General features: G+C 39.7%; 1 protein-coding gene across 4 annotated transcripts in view; it reads left to right on the top strand.

Annotated features, from left to right (window-relative positions):
• grb10b (growth factor receptor-bound protein 10b) overlaps nt 1-11,059 on the top strand; it is a 79,662-nt gene extending 68,603 nt beyond the window's left edge. For 3 of the 4 annotated variants that reach the window (XM_049583225.1, XM_049583227.1, XM_049583228.1), the window contains 11 exons: nt 186-301; nt 755-829; nt 2,530-2,667; nt 2,960-3,070; nt 3,436-3,534; nt 3,646-3,723; nt 4,036-4,152; nt 4,583-4,649; nt 4,763-4,850; nt 4,979-5,072; nt 6,045-11,059. In XM_049583225.1, coding sequence (XP_049439182.1) covers nt 186-301; nt 755-829; nt 2,530-2,667; nt 2,960-3,070; nt 3,436-3,534; nt 3,646-3,723; nt 4,036-4,152; nt 4,583-4,649; nt 4,763-4,850; nt 4,979-5,072; nt 6,045-6,191 — 1,130 coding nt within the window. In that variant the 3' untranslated portion in view covers nt 6,192-11,059. The remainder of the gene's footprint in view (nt 1-185; nt 302-754; nt 830-2,529; nt 2,668-2,959; nt 3,071-3,435; nt 3,535-3,645; nt 3,724-4,035; nt 4,153-4,582; nt 4,650-4,762; nt 4,851-4,978; nt 5,073-6,044) is intronic. The other variant, XM_049583226.1, reaches the window with a different exon arrangement.
• The last annotated feature ends 421 nt before the right edge of the window (nt 11,060-11,480 follow it).

An 11,480-nucleotide genomic window follows, 5' to 3' on the forward strand; every position in this document is an offset into this window, starting at 1 on the left:
CAGACAGGAGAAAAAACACTCACATATCACTTAATTGACAGAACATTTTATTTTATGTTAAGTAATGTTTTATAATTAGTATAATCTTACATGCAGAGTAGTTGTAGGAAATTCTGAGTACTTTGAATAATCAATACTAACTTCATGCATTGCTGTTGTTCCTCTCTCTGCCTGTCTCACCTCAGAGCGCTGTCTAGAAGACCATGAGCTGGTGGTTCAGGTCCAGGCCTCAATGAACAGCGACAGCAGATTCCTCTTCAGGAAGAACTATGCCAAATATGAATTCTTCAGAAACCCGCTGGTAATTACTTTTTCCTAGACATTTCTTAACATGCCGTGTCACTCCTGACACTTCTTGTTGAAATATGTTACACATATAGCCTGTAAAACAGAAATACACCTGCAGCAACAGCTCAGTTTGGATTTTGTTTTTGCATTTTTGTGATTTTTTAACACTATTTATTTTTAGATACGTTGAAATAACCTGATAGTTTCCAGTATTTAGAGCATTCAGCCAAATAAGAGATGTTTAAGAGTTTCCAGGTGTAATTTGCTGTAAAGATTGGCCATTTGGCTCAGAGATGAAATGACAGACATGTTCTTCAACAGTGTCTTATATTTTGACAGCTGACTGTACTAATGAGATTTACCTTTCTTTTTCTGTCACAAATTCCACCCTATAATTATTGTCACAGTGGCTAATATTCTCTGTCTGTCTGCCCCTCCGTCTCTCTCCACCTTCTTCTTCCACCAGACATTTTTCCCGGAGCAAATGGTCGCGTGGTGCCAGGAAACCAATCGTACGATTCCACCATCTCAGCTCCTTCAGGTACAAGCGGCGCACACGCTCGCATGCTTTTCTTTCCTGTGTCTGTCTCTCTTTTCTCTCCTCTTCCTGACACGCACACAGCTTAGCTTACCTCAGAGTCAGCACCCACTACATACTGTACAATCAAACTGACATACCTCACCTCTGACCCTTAGACAGTGTGTCTCGTCAGTGCCTGCAGTAATAACTACCGTTGATCCCCTGTTGACACACGACTGTCTCGGCACACGCACCGCAGGCCCCACACTTGCGATGGATGGAATTAGGCAGTCAGAAATAGAACATTCAGTTCCTCACGTACCTACCGTATGTTTGCACAGTACAAATTCACACTCTTGTGTCATGCTACTTATCTGCTGCACAGGCTGCTCACGGGCCATACACGGCTTTCACAAAAGATGTAAAGAGAAGACAAAAGTCTGGGAGGAGACCAGACAAAAAGATTCTTGGGATTTTGAAGAGCTTTGGTCTTAATGGATGGAGGGTTTACATGCAGTCTGGCTCTCTGCTGTATCAAGTAATGGAGCTGTCAGAGACGGAACCACAAGTGGAATCCATCCCTTCATCCTCGCTACTCACAGAAAGCTTTTAACTCCCCCGCTGATCATATAGACGTTATGCTCTACATAGAGGAGTCAATAAATGAATGGGGATGTGGCGAGGTTGAGTTGTGTCAGGAATCCCCACTGTTTGACTTATTCTAAACACAAAATCTTTGCACTCAATTAGAGTGCTGTCCAAACTGAGACGCTTTGTGACCCCGGCTCAGCCAGGTGTTTGCAATATTTCCCCGTTTGCGCAAGAAGCACATGTCGATGCGGGGCAGCCGAGGTGCAGCGCCTCGAAAAGAAAGCTTCTTCAATGAACGTCGCGTGTGAACGTGCGCTCCGCAAATGCTGGAAAATGCTCATGCATGAGGCCCATTGTGGGATGTTTCCAAAACACTGGGAAACATGTGCTTTAGATATTGAAGAGTCTTCTGGAACAGTTTACCTTCCAGCCGCAAGCCACAGATTCCAAATCAGCTCTAATAACTTAACCTGCCACTTCATGGTGCGATATTTTTGTGAAACATGGAAACCGCAAATACTTCACACACCCACAAGACAATTTAGACTTTAAGGGCTCCCATTAGAAATGAACTGTATGTTGAGTCAACGCATGTTCTGTATTTGTCTTGGCAGGGACATTGCCTAACATGACACATTGTGTTAAAACATACATACTATTTTTCCTTTTTGTATTTAAATTAGAAAATTAAAAAATAGAAATTCATCACCAGCCATGCTTAACACGTCTTCTTCAGCTCTCTTCAGTACTCTACACGCTTTAATTTTTTAGACAGTAGCACAGTGTCTGGCCTTGTCATGGTCGCTACTGTGGTGTATAATAATTCAAGCTGCCGCCCATCTCAACCGTCAGCTGTCCATCCTTCGCTGATGCAAGAAGCCCAGATGACACTGTGTTCTTTGACAAAAAGCAATTATCTCCTGTCTGTGATGCCTCTACAGATGGTGTCTGCTGCAGCTTTCAGTATCTTGCTGTGATGGTGACAGAGAGCTTAGAGGCTTCAGATGTGATCCAGCGTTGCCCTCCTGTGGCAGAGGGACCCTCCTCCATGGAGGACACTATAGGACGAAAAAATCTGATATTTTGTGTGCTGATGCCTGGCTTTGTGTCTTTCTTTGTCCCTCCTTCAGAACTTCCTAGCGACCAGTAGCTGTCCAGAGATCCAGGGGTATCTGTATGTGAAGGAAGTGGGCAGGAAGTCATGGAAGAAAGTTTACATGTTCCTGCGGCGCTCAGGACTTTACTGCTCTACAAAAGGAACCTCAAAGGTAACAGCAGCTCACCATTTTCATCTTCAAGGGAGGGAATAAGATGTCATTGTCACTTTCCCTTTTTAACTCTGTAATTACAGTCATTATTCATCATTATATAACTCCAATTCATACGCCAGTGACATTTTATAGTAATAACACAGCAAATATTCCAGATTGAATGTAATTACCTTCCGAGAATCCGCCTTTTATTGATGGTGGTCTCTCTGCATGTGTTTGCGTCTGTCAGTATACCTCCAGGCTCAGTCTCCCTGTGATGTTCTGACTTATTAATTATTTCTGTCTCCAGGAGCCCAGACATCTACAGTTTCTAGCAGACCTTGAAGACAGCAACATCTTCACTGTCATCACAGGCAAGAAGCAGCACGGGGCGCCCACAGAGTACGAGTTCTGCATCAAGGTGAGTCTCAGATGACAGAAGTGAGATGAAGATGGAGCTGATTTTTAATGAAATATTATGAGCTGAGGAATGACTGACATCCTGTGCAGCAGCTCTTTGTCTCGTGAAAAGGGCGTCGGCATGCATGCATATAGATGTATATATGGGTGCTGATATACTGGTTTATTTACTTAATTTCAATGTTTATTTACTTAATTTCTTTTATTACCAAGTTTTAATGTTGTATGTATCACTTAAAACATGTTTTCTTATGATCCTCATCAGCTCACTCCCATCAGTGACAGTGGTGATAATGGTGGAGCTGGCAGTAATAATGATGATGATAATGATTACTATCACTGACTCTTACAACTATTAATTCACAGCCCAATAAATGTCGAGGGGAGTTGAAGGAGTTGAGGATGCTGTGTGCGGAGGACGAGCAGGGAAGGACCTGTTGGTTGACGGCCTTCCGGCTCTTTAAGGTAAAATACTGTGACAAAAAATATATAACATAGTTTTTCATGGTGTATACAATACACTTACTAAGATTTTGATAGTGTTGGTTAACCAGTTTGTTCCTTTTTTCTTTACAGTATGGGATTGTGTTGTACCAGAATTATAAGATTCCCCAGCAAAGAAAAACCTTGCTGTCACATTTTTCAGCACCAGTGGTAAGTTTTCTGCTTTATTTAAAAAAGTAAAACACCTTAAAACCTCAGTGCCACAACATTGCTTTGAATAACTCCGAGATCTTTAACATGAGCAAATACTGGTTATGCAGAAATACTTTATTAATATGCACCAGCAACAGCTAACTTACCAGTCTGACAAGTTTAGGAGTTGATATTCACAGAAAGGCTTAGTCACCTGTGCCACCCCACTTTTTATTGCACTGCCTTTGCTTATATTTGCACATAGCTGGCACTTGTGTTTCTGCTTCTGACTCTACTTCTTAACCATCATGTATCTCTGTCTCCCCCTAGCGGAGTGTATCGGAGAACTCCCTTGTGGCGATGGATTTCTCAGGGAGGATAGGCAGGGTGATTGACAACCCTGTAGAAGCTCAGAGCGCCGCCATGGAGGAGGGGCATGCGTGGAGGGTGAGACACAACCTCAGTTTTTATGTTATCTCTGACAACAATGCTCGGAGCGGACCTTAAAGATCTCCACAGATGGCACTGTTTATTTTTGCTCAAATATTCATACAGAGCTTATTTTCCTCTGGTTGTAATTGTTGATTTTTTCAGTTATTCTGAGCTGACAAAATCTGTTTATTAGTAAAGCTGATACGGCCGTGGGGCAGCTGGCAAAATATGAAAATGGTCAGATTTAATCTAATGGATTTAAACTCAGTCCACAATGATTAAATTGGTGTAATCCACTGTCAACTTTGCTCTTATTTATTTGTCTTCACTGTTAAGAAATGTGAAACAAATGTACATGAAGTAGATTTACACACCCTTAACTGCCATGTGCACCAGATCATGAACTAATCCCCGTTGTTTTGTCTGTATGTGGCATCTCTCTCAGAAGAGGAGTCAACGAATGAACATAATCGGCTCCCACAGTCCACTACACCACTCCTCACTAAGCTCAGGTAAAAGCCATTTACAAAATTGTCTATCATGAGCTTCTTCTCATATTTTTTCTTTAAGTTTTAACATGAACAATTTGACATGCATTTAAATGTATTTTGCATTTTCTCTGCAGTCATCCACATAGCTCAGTTGTGGTACCACGGCAGGATAACCAGAGAAGAATCCCATCGCATCATCCACCAGCAGGGACAAGTCGATGGGTAAGGGAGCTGGAGCGAAAACACATTTTACACGTGTTATTTTTTTCTTCTCCATATTTTTTCTTACTGCATCTATAAAGTCATATGAATTTTTTTCTCACAGCGACCTTCTTTCTCTTGGTGCACAGGTTGTTTCTGCTGAGAGTCAGTCAGAGTAACCCCAAGGCATTTGTGCTCACATTGTGCCATCACCAGAAAATCAAACATTTCCAGATACTACCGGTATGCATTGCTTTGTCTTTTATACACATATATATTTTTTACTCACTAATTGTTTTTATCTTTTATTAAAAAGTGGTCATTGAATGTTGAAAGCAGTTGTAAGATGGTAGTATTAAAGGAGCAGTGTGTAGGATTTAGTGGCACCTAGTGGTGATGATTGCAGATTACCACTAGCTTAAACTTCTTACACATGCAAAGCGTGAACTGGTTAGAATTCTCTTTGTCTCCAAAGCAAACAGACAGCATGATTTAAACCCAAAAAAACCCCACTGAATTAAACAGTTCATGTTAAAAAAATCAGTGTTTGTACAACGTTGCTGGTTATAAAGGGACTGCTAACTACGGTCGCCAATGGAAAAATAGAGAACCAGTGTTGGGTTTGTCCATTCTGGGCTACTGTAGAAACATGGTGGTTTAACATGGCGGACTCTATGGACAAGGACATGCCCCTTGTGTATGTATGAATGGCTCAAGGCAATGAAAACACAACAATTCTTATTTTCAGGTAATTATACGCTAAAGAAAACATACTGATTATATTTCATTTCTGTCAATAGATCCCTCTTAATTCTACACACTGGACCTTTAAAGCTATTTTAGTTATTTATATGTCTCTTGTGACATGTTTATTTTCTTTCTTGGGTGACAATACAACCTTTACGACTATATTGATTAAAATTATTTATGGCAAAAGACTCACTAACTGTTAGTTAGCCCAAAGTTTTTGTGGACTATGTCAGTCGCAGAAGTCAAACCATTAACCGTTTGGTCTTACTTGTATAAAAAAGGTTGCTTAAATCCAGGATCTCTCTAGAATGTTGGAAGTCAGGCAAAAGATTAATAGAGATTTGTTGCTTACAAGTCCAAACACGTAAAAATCATTGTTATGGTGCTTTAAAAAGACACTGATGTTCTTGCCCTCTCTTTTCTCCTGCCCCGTGGTGTTTCGATGCTCGCTCTTGACCCCGGCAGTGTGAAGAGGACGGCCAAGCCTTCTTCAGCCTTGACGACGGCGCCACCAAATTCACCGACCTGATTCAGCTTGTGGAGTTCTACCAGCTCAACAGAGGAGTGCTGCCTTGTAAACTCAAACACCCATGCACCGTCGTGGCCTTATGACACCTTCGGATCATCTGACCCCATGACCCCCTATCACTTGACCTGACTCTGCCTAAAACAAACAAAACTACAAGAATCTTTCTGTTGGTTGGTTCTTTTTTGTTTTTATCTTTACAAGAAGCTGGTGAATTGACTGATGTTTTTGTTGTTTATATTATTGTGAGTCCGCCAGAGACTGCTGACATGTTGGATTCCTTTTTGCATGGATGTTTGAGGAGCTGGATGCACAACCTGCTCACAAGGTTCCTCAGTCAAGAGGAGAGAAGATACAGGAAATGAACACTGCCGTTTGTGTCAATGCTGTCGCGAAATCTTCTACAATCTTGCTACCCATAGTCATCAATAAGCTCGGACACAGTGACCCTCAAGGTTTTATCACGCAGCTCAAGTGTAGACTGTGTATCCCTTCAACTGGACAATCAGCAGGACAGTTCGAGCTCCCGTGTGGACCACTCTGCTCTCTGAGAACAAACTGTAGTCTCATTCAAGCTTCCTCACACGTCCTCAAAGAATATACTGTGGATGGAGAGTTGATTGTCTCTTAGTTTTGCACTCATCAAACTGGGAGTGGCCTTTTGACGGTGCATGACTTCTCAGCTGTCTTAACTGTGAGATGGTGCCACCGCCCTCTAGTGTCATAGGCATGTAAGGACTTGTCAAAATTCAACATGGACAAGATTTGGAGGTGCCAGAGAGAGGGCTGCTTCTGAATCCTTTCTGAGGATTGGAAACATCAGATGAAAACGGCTAAGGAAATGTCTGGAACTGTTGACACAAATTATTTTTTTTAAATAGGGGACAAAACAAAATCTGCGTTGTCCACCCTCACGGAAATTTTATTTGCTCATCCCTCACCTCACAGGGTTTCTTTTCTTGATACATTGCAGTTATGTATTGTTATTAATAGTCTCTTTGATAATATATTTTTTTAAAGCCCACCTTTTGCATCCTGGATATTTTCAACTCTTCATTATTCACATATACCACAGTAAGGTCATTCTGTACTTGTTACTCTGTCGCATGCTCCATTTCCCTAAAGTATGTCCACTGCAACTTCCACAAACATGAATAAGCATTAATCAAACCATGGTGTCATTCAGGGTGAAATAACAAGGAATAAAGCTAGATGAATTTTGTTACCGGGTAGACCGTTTTGGTGATTGTAAAGTTAAAAGTGCCGGCAAATGCACGATGGAATATGCTGCAAAAGATAAAGTGGGACAGTGGAGAGTATCAGTCTTTTGTTCTGTCTCCTCACCACAGCACAGGGAAGGATAACCACTAGCATTTCCTTCAGGTGTTTTTCAAGTGATAGCGAATCAAAGGAAACTAAATTAGATCCCCCAGAGATACAGTGGATCCTGCGTTAAACATCTGTCCTGGTTCCAGACTCTCTCTTCACAAGTGTTCCACAAACCGCCTCCTGCTGTACCTGTTAAAGTCAGTGAGATGCTGTTGGACATAAAAGTGGCTAGAAACATGGTTGAGTGTGCTCTGACTCCAGACTCTGGTGCAGTACATCCCATATAATGCAGCCCTGTTCTGCCTGGAAGTACTTGTGAACTAGCAGTATTGCATATACACCTGCTGCCTACTGCACGCCACCTCTTTGTGAATTCAGGCACACTGTCTATGAAAAGTTAGCTCTTGCTACAGTGTGGGGGAAGATATGTCAAGAGGGAAGAGTATTTAAATGATCTCTATCTCTTCCTCCTCTCAGTCTGTCACATCCGGTTTCATCAGACTTTCTTTAGCCTGCTGTTGGATAAAATGAAAATGCACCATCAGCGGTGTGGCAGCAGCGTAAAACTGGAAATTTTAGGACTCAGATCTCTGACTGCAAATGTACCACACGGCCCACTTTATTTTATTATCTTAACCCCTGTCCCTTCATTTAAATTTAGAGTTGCCTCTGGTACATGCTGTGTTTTTGATTGATGATGATGAGATTGTCAAATCAAAAACATAGAATGTAAAACTTATTTTCCTAATGCCAGCCAAGTTAGTAAAAAAAAAAAAAAAAAGTATTTGAATGGATTACGCTTTGTGTTTTGGCCATGTCTGCGATGGAGCTCCTTTAATTAACTGTAGTGCAAGGAAGATTTCAGCACCGTGTCTCTAGATAACCTGGATTAAATTTCTTTTTAAATAGACAGGGCTACTTTTTCAGCACCTATTGATCATGTCTGGAACTAAATGGATAACACATGAAGGGCAAATCCCAGCCATCTCTAATTCTAGGAAGACATACTGCATGTAAAAGCCCAAAGTTATTGGATGTATATCTGATGATATTCATATTCGGTGTCTGTCACTCCCAGTAAATTCACCAAACCCTCTTTGAAATGACGCACCACAGTTGTTGTTCCATGTCAATACATGAAATTTCTAAAACCTCACTCTCTAGTTTTATTTAGTCCAAGCTCTGGTTAGGTCACAGGTCAGCAGACATTTACATATCTATTTGTACTTGTACTTGTAATGCAACATCAGCCATGATTGATTTACCTGCAGGTTATCTTGAACATCTGAGATGCAGAATAGCCACACCATTTTGACTTTTTGTGCATGGTCACCATTATTTATCTAAAATGCAATGACTCAATCATTATTTTTAAGTATTGTTGCAGCAAAAATGTATTTATTTATCTGGATGTGACTGATTACTTGAAAATTTTAGATTTTTTTTTTTCTCGGCGCTGTTCTGTACTGTTTTCTATTGTCATTACCATGAAATGATTGACCAGTGTGATTTATTATTATTATTATTATTGTAATGACATAGCATCTATTGTTTTATTTTGTTTTATTTTTGTCTCATTCAAAAACAATTTTTTTGTCATCATCATCACTTGTTTTGAGGCGATGTTTCAAAGCACACTGGCATCCATCGTTCTAATAGACGACAGATGGAATGTTGAGAGATTAAGAAGAAGTACTCGAGTTTCCCAAAGCATTCATCTCTACGTTTTTAGCCATTTTAATTTCTGTTCTCTTTTCTCCCACATCTATAAAAAATAAGATTTTCAACCCCTGTATTTTTTTTTTTTAAAAAAAAGGTAAGTAATAAAGCCACAAATATTTTGGGAAACTGGGTCAAGTAAGCCTCAACATTCTCATAAGTCACTAGAACACCATTGCCTTGATGAAGCAAATTTAGAAATTAATACAGACAGTCACATTTTTATACCCTTAAAACTGCAATGAACAGGGATGTGAAAATTCCGTGTAATTCAAACGATACCAGAGCAACCTTATTGGATGGGTTACAGCATTGACCTCCTGTCAGAGAATGAAGAAACTTAATTTAGTAGGTAGATTTTTATCACTTGCATGAATGTGGATTTTGAGTTTATTGTGTAGAGATTCTGTCACTGATATTCGATATTAAGAGGAATCTGGATTATAACAATACATAAATTTGTTTGTAGTTGCAGAAAGTCATCTTAAGCTATCGAGACGTCACTGAAATAATGATGCTAGCTGTTTGTTAATTCCAATCTAAGTCCCCTGAAATTCAATTCCCACTCTGCACTCATCTGCAGATTCACAAGATGTTGTTTTGTTTTTTTTCTCTGACTGACGTGAATGGTAGCAGATGTCATCATGTGAGGGACAGATAGCCTTTAAGGTAGAGTGTTAACAGTCATAACAATCATATTCAGATACTCTAAATGCACAAAAGGAGGAAGTAAATTCAATTAGTGAACACATGAAAAATAAATCAGGGGATCTGGATATCCATGTTATTACACTCAACAGAAATGAATGTAACTGGGTTGCTCAGGGTTGACTTGGAGCATGTTAACTACTGGTCCATCAGCTCTCTCGGACTTTTATGTACAAGACGATGATGGATTCATTACTATTTTAGTTTTGTTAAGCTGGGAGTTGTTACAACAGACCTTCCTCCATTATGTGCTCCACCAATCTGCTAATTATTATGGTTACTTGAAAAAATATCCTTGCAGCAGAATGGAGTAGATCCAGTGCTATTTAAAATTAACAGTGTTGTTCATTGTATTGTTAAAGCTGTTTATGAAAACAAAAAACTAAAATACTTGCCTGGCTACCTGAGCTGATTTAAAACCCCCATCTCTAACAACGAATATCCAATTTATAAAAAAGATCCCAATTTAACGCCATCATTTCATCAAATTAAAATAAATAATCTGATTTATGTCATTATATTAGATACTCAAACATGTAAATAAAATAAGTGACAATGGAGCACAGTGTCAGACTTGGTAGCCAGGTAACTTGCAACCACAGATGGTGCCTCCGATGACTTCTCTTTATCTGCACAAACCAGACCTGACGTGGACCAAACGACAGACAAAGCTACCGTTCAGAGGGGACCGTTCACACTCAGAAACCTTGCAATTTTCAATATGTACTCAGTAAATACGATTCAAAAACAGAAAACGGCACTCGAAAGGAGATTGAGAATGAACGCTTGTTTTTTTCAGTTGCAGTTTCAGTTTACTTTTGGAGTTGAAAGTGAATTGTCCCAGATTCCTGCAAAGATAGATTGATCGATTATCATCTTGACTCATGCATTCATGTCATAATGCAAGATACCTTGGCTGTACAAATGAGTAAAGTAAAAAAAAATATATCTATATATAAAAATATAAACTATTATGTATTTCAGGGAATGCAAAAACGAAAACAGTAACTTGTCTCTTTTTTTTTTTAAGAGAGAGCTCCTGTATTCAACATGTGCTTTGCTTCAATCTGTAAATAGTTGAATGGCTTATAAATCTTAATTGTAACCTTTTCAGGTATTTTTGTACAAATAAGGGACTGATATATTCTGTTTATTGTAATTAGAATAAAACATTAATACATTGATATAAAAACCTAAACAGTGTTTGTCTTTATTGAGGGAAAATTCCTTTTTTTTTTTTTTAAAGATATTTTTGGGGGCATTTTTAGCCTTTAATGGATAGGACAGACAAGTGTGAAAGGGGGAGAGAGAGACGGAGAGACATGCAGCAAAGGGCCACAGGCTGGAGTCAAGCCCGGGCCGCTGTGGCAACAGCCTTGTACATGGGGTATCTGTTCTACCACCAAGCCACCGACGCCCCGGGAAAATTCCTTTGACTAAAGAATGAAACTCTGTTGTATCAGATTTATGTAAAAGATTTATATAGAGGGTTAAACAAACCATACTACATGTGCAGTGGTTGTCATCTCTATTGTTTTCCAGATTCAGGTGTATCCTGAGTATAGAAAACATTAAGTCCTATCCTGAGCCAAATACATATATTACAGGTTGGCTTTTTT

The sequence above is a fragment of the Epinephelus fuscoguttatus genome, linkage group LG8 (assembly GCF_011397635.1).
Source record: "Epinephelus fuscoguttatus linkage group LG8, E.fuscoguttatus.final_Chr_v1".
NCBI lineage: Eukaryota > Metazoa > Chordata > Actinopteri > Perciformes > Serranidae > Epinephelus > Epinephelus fuscoguttatus.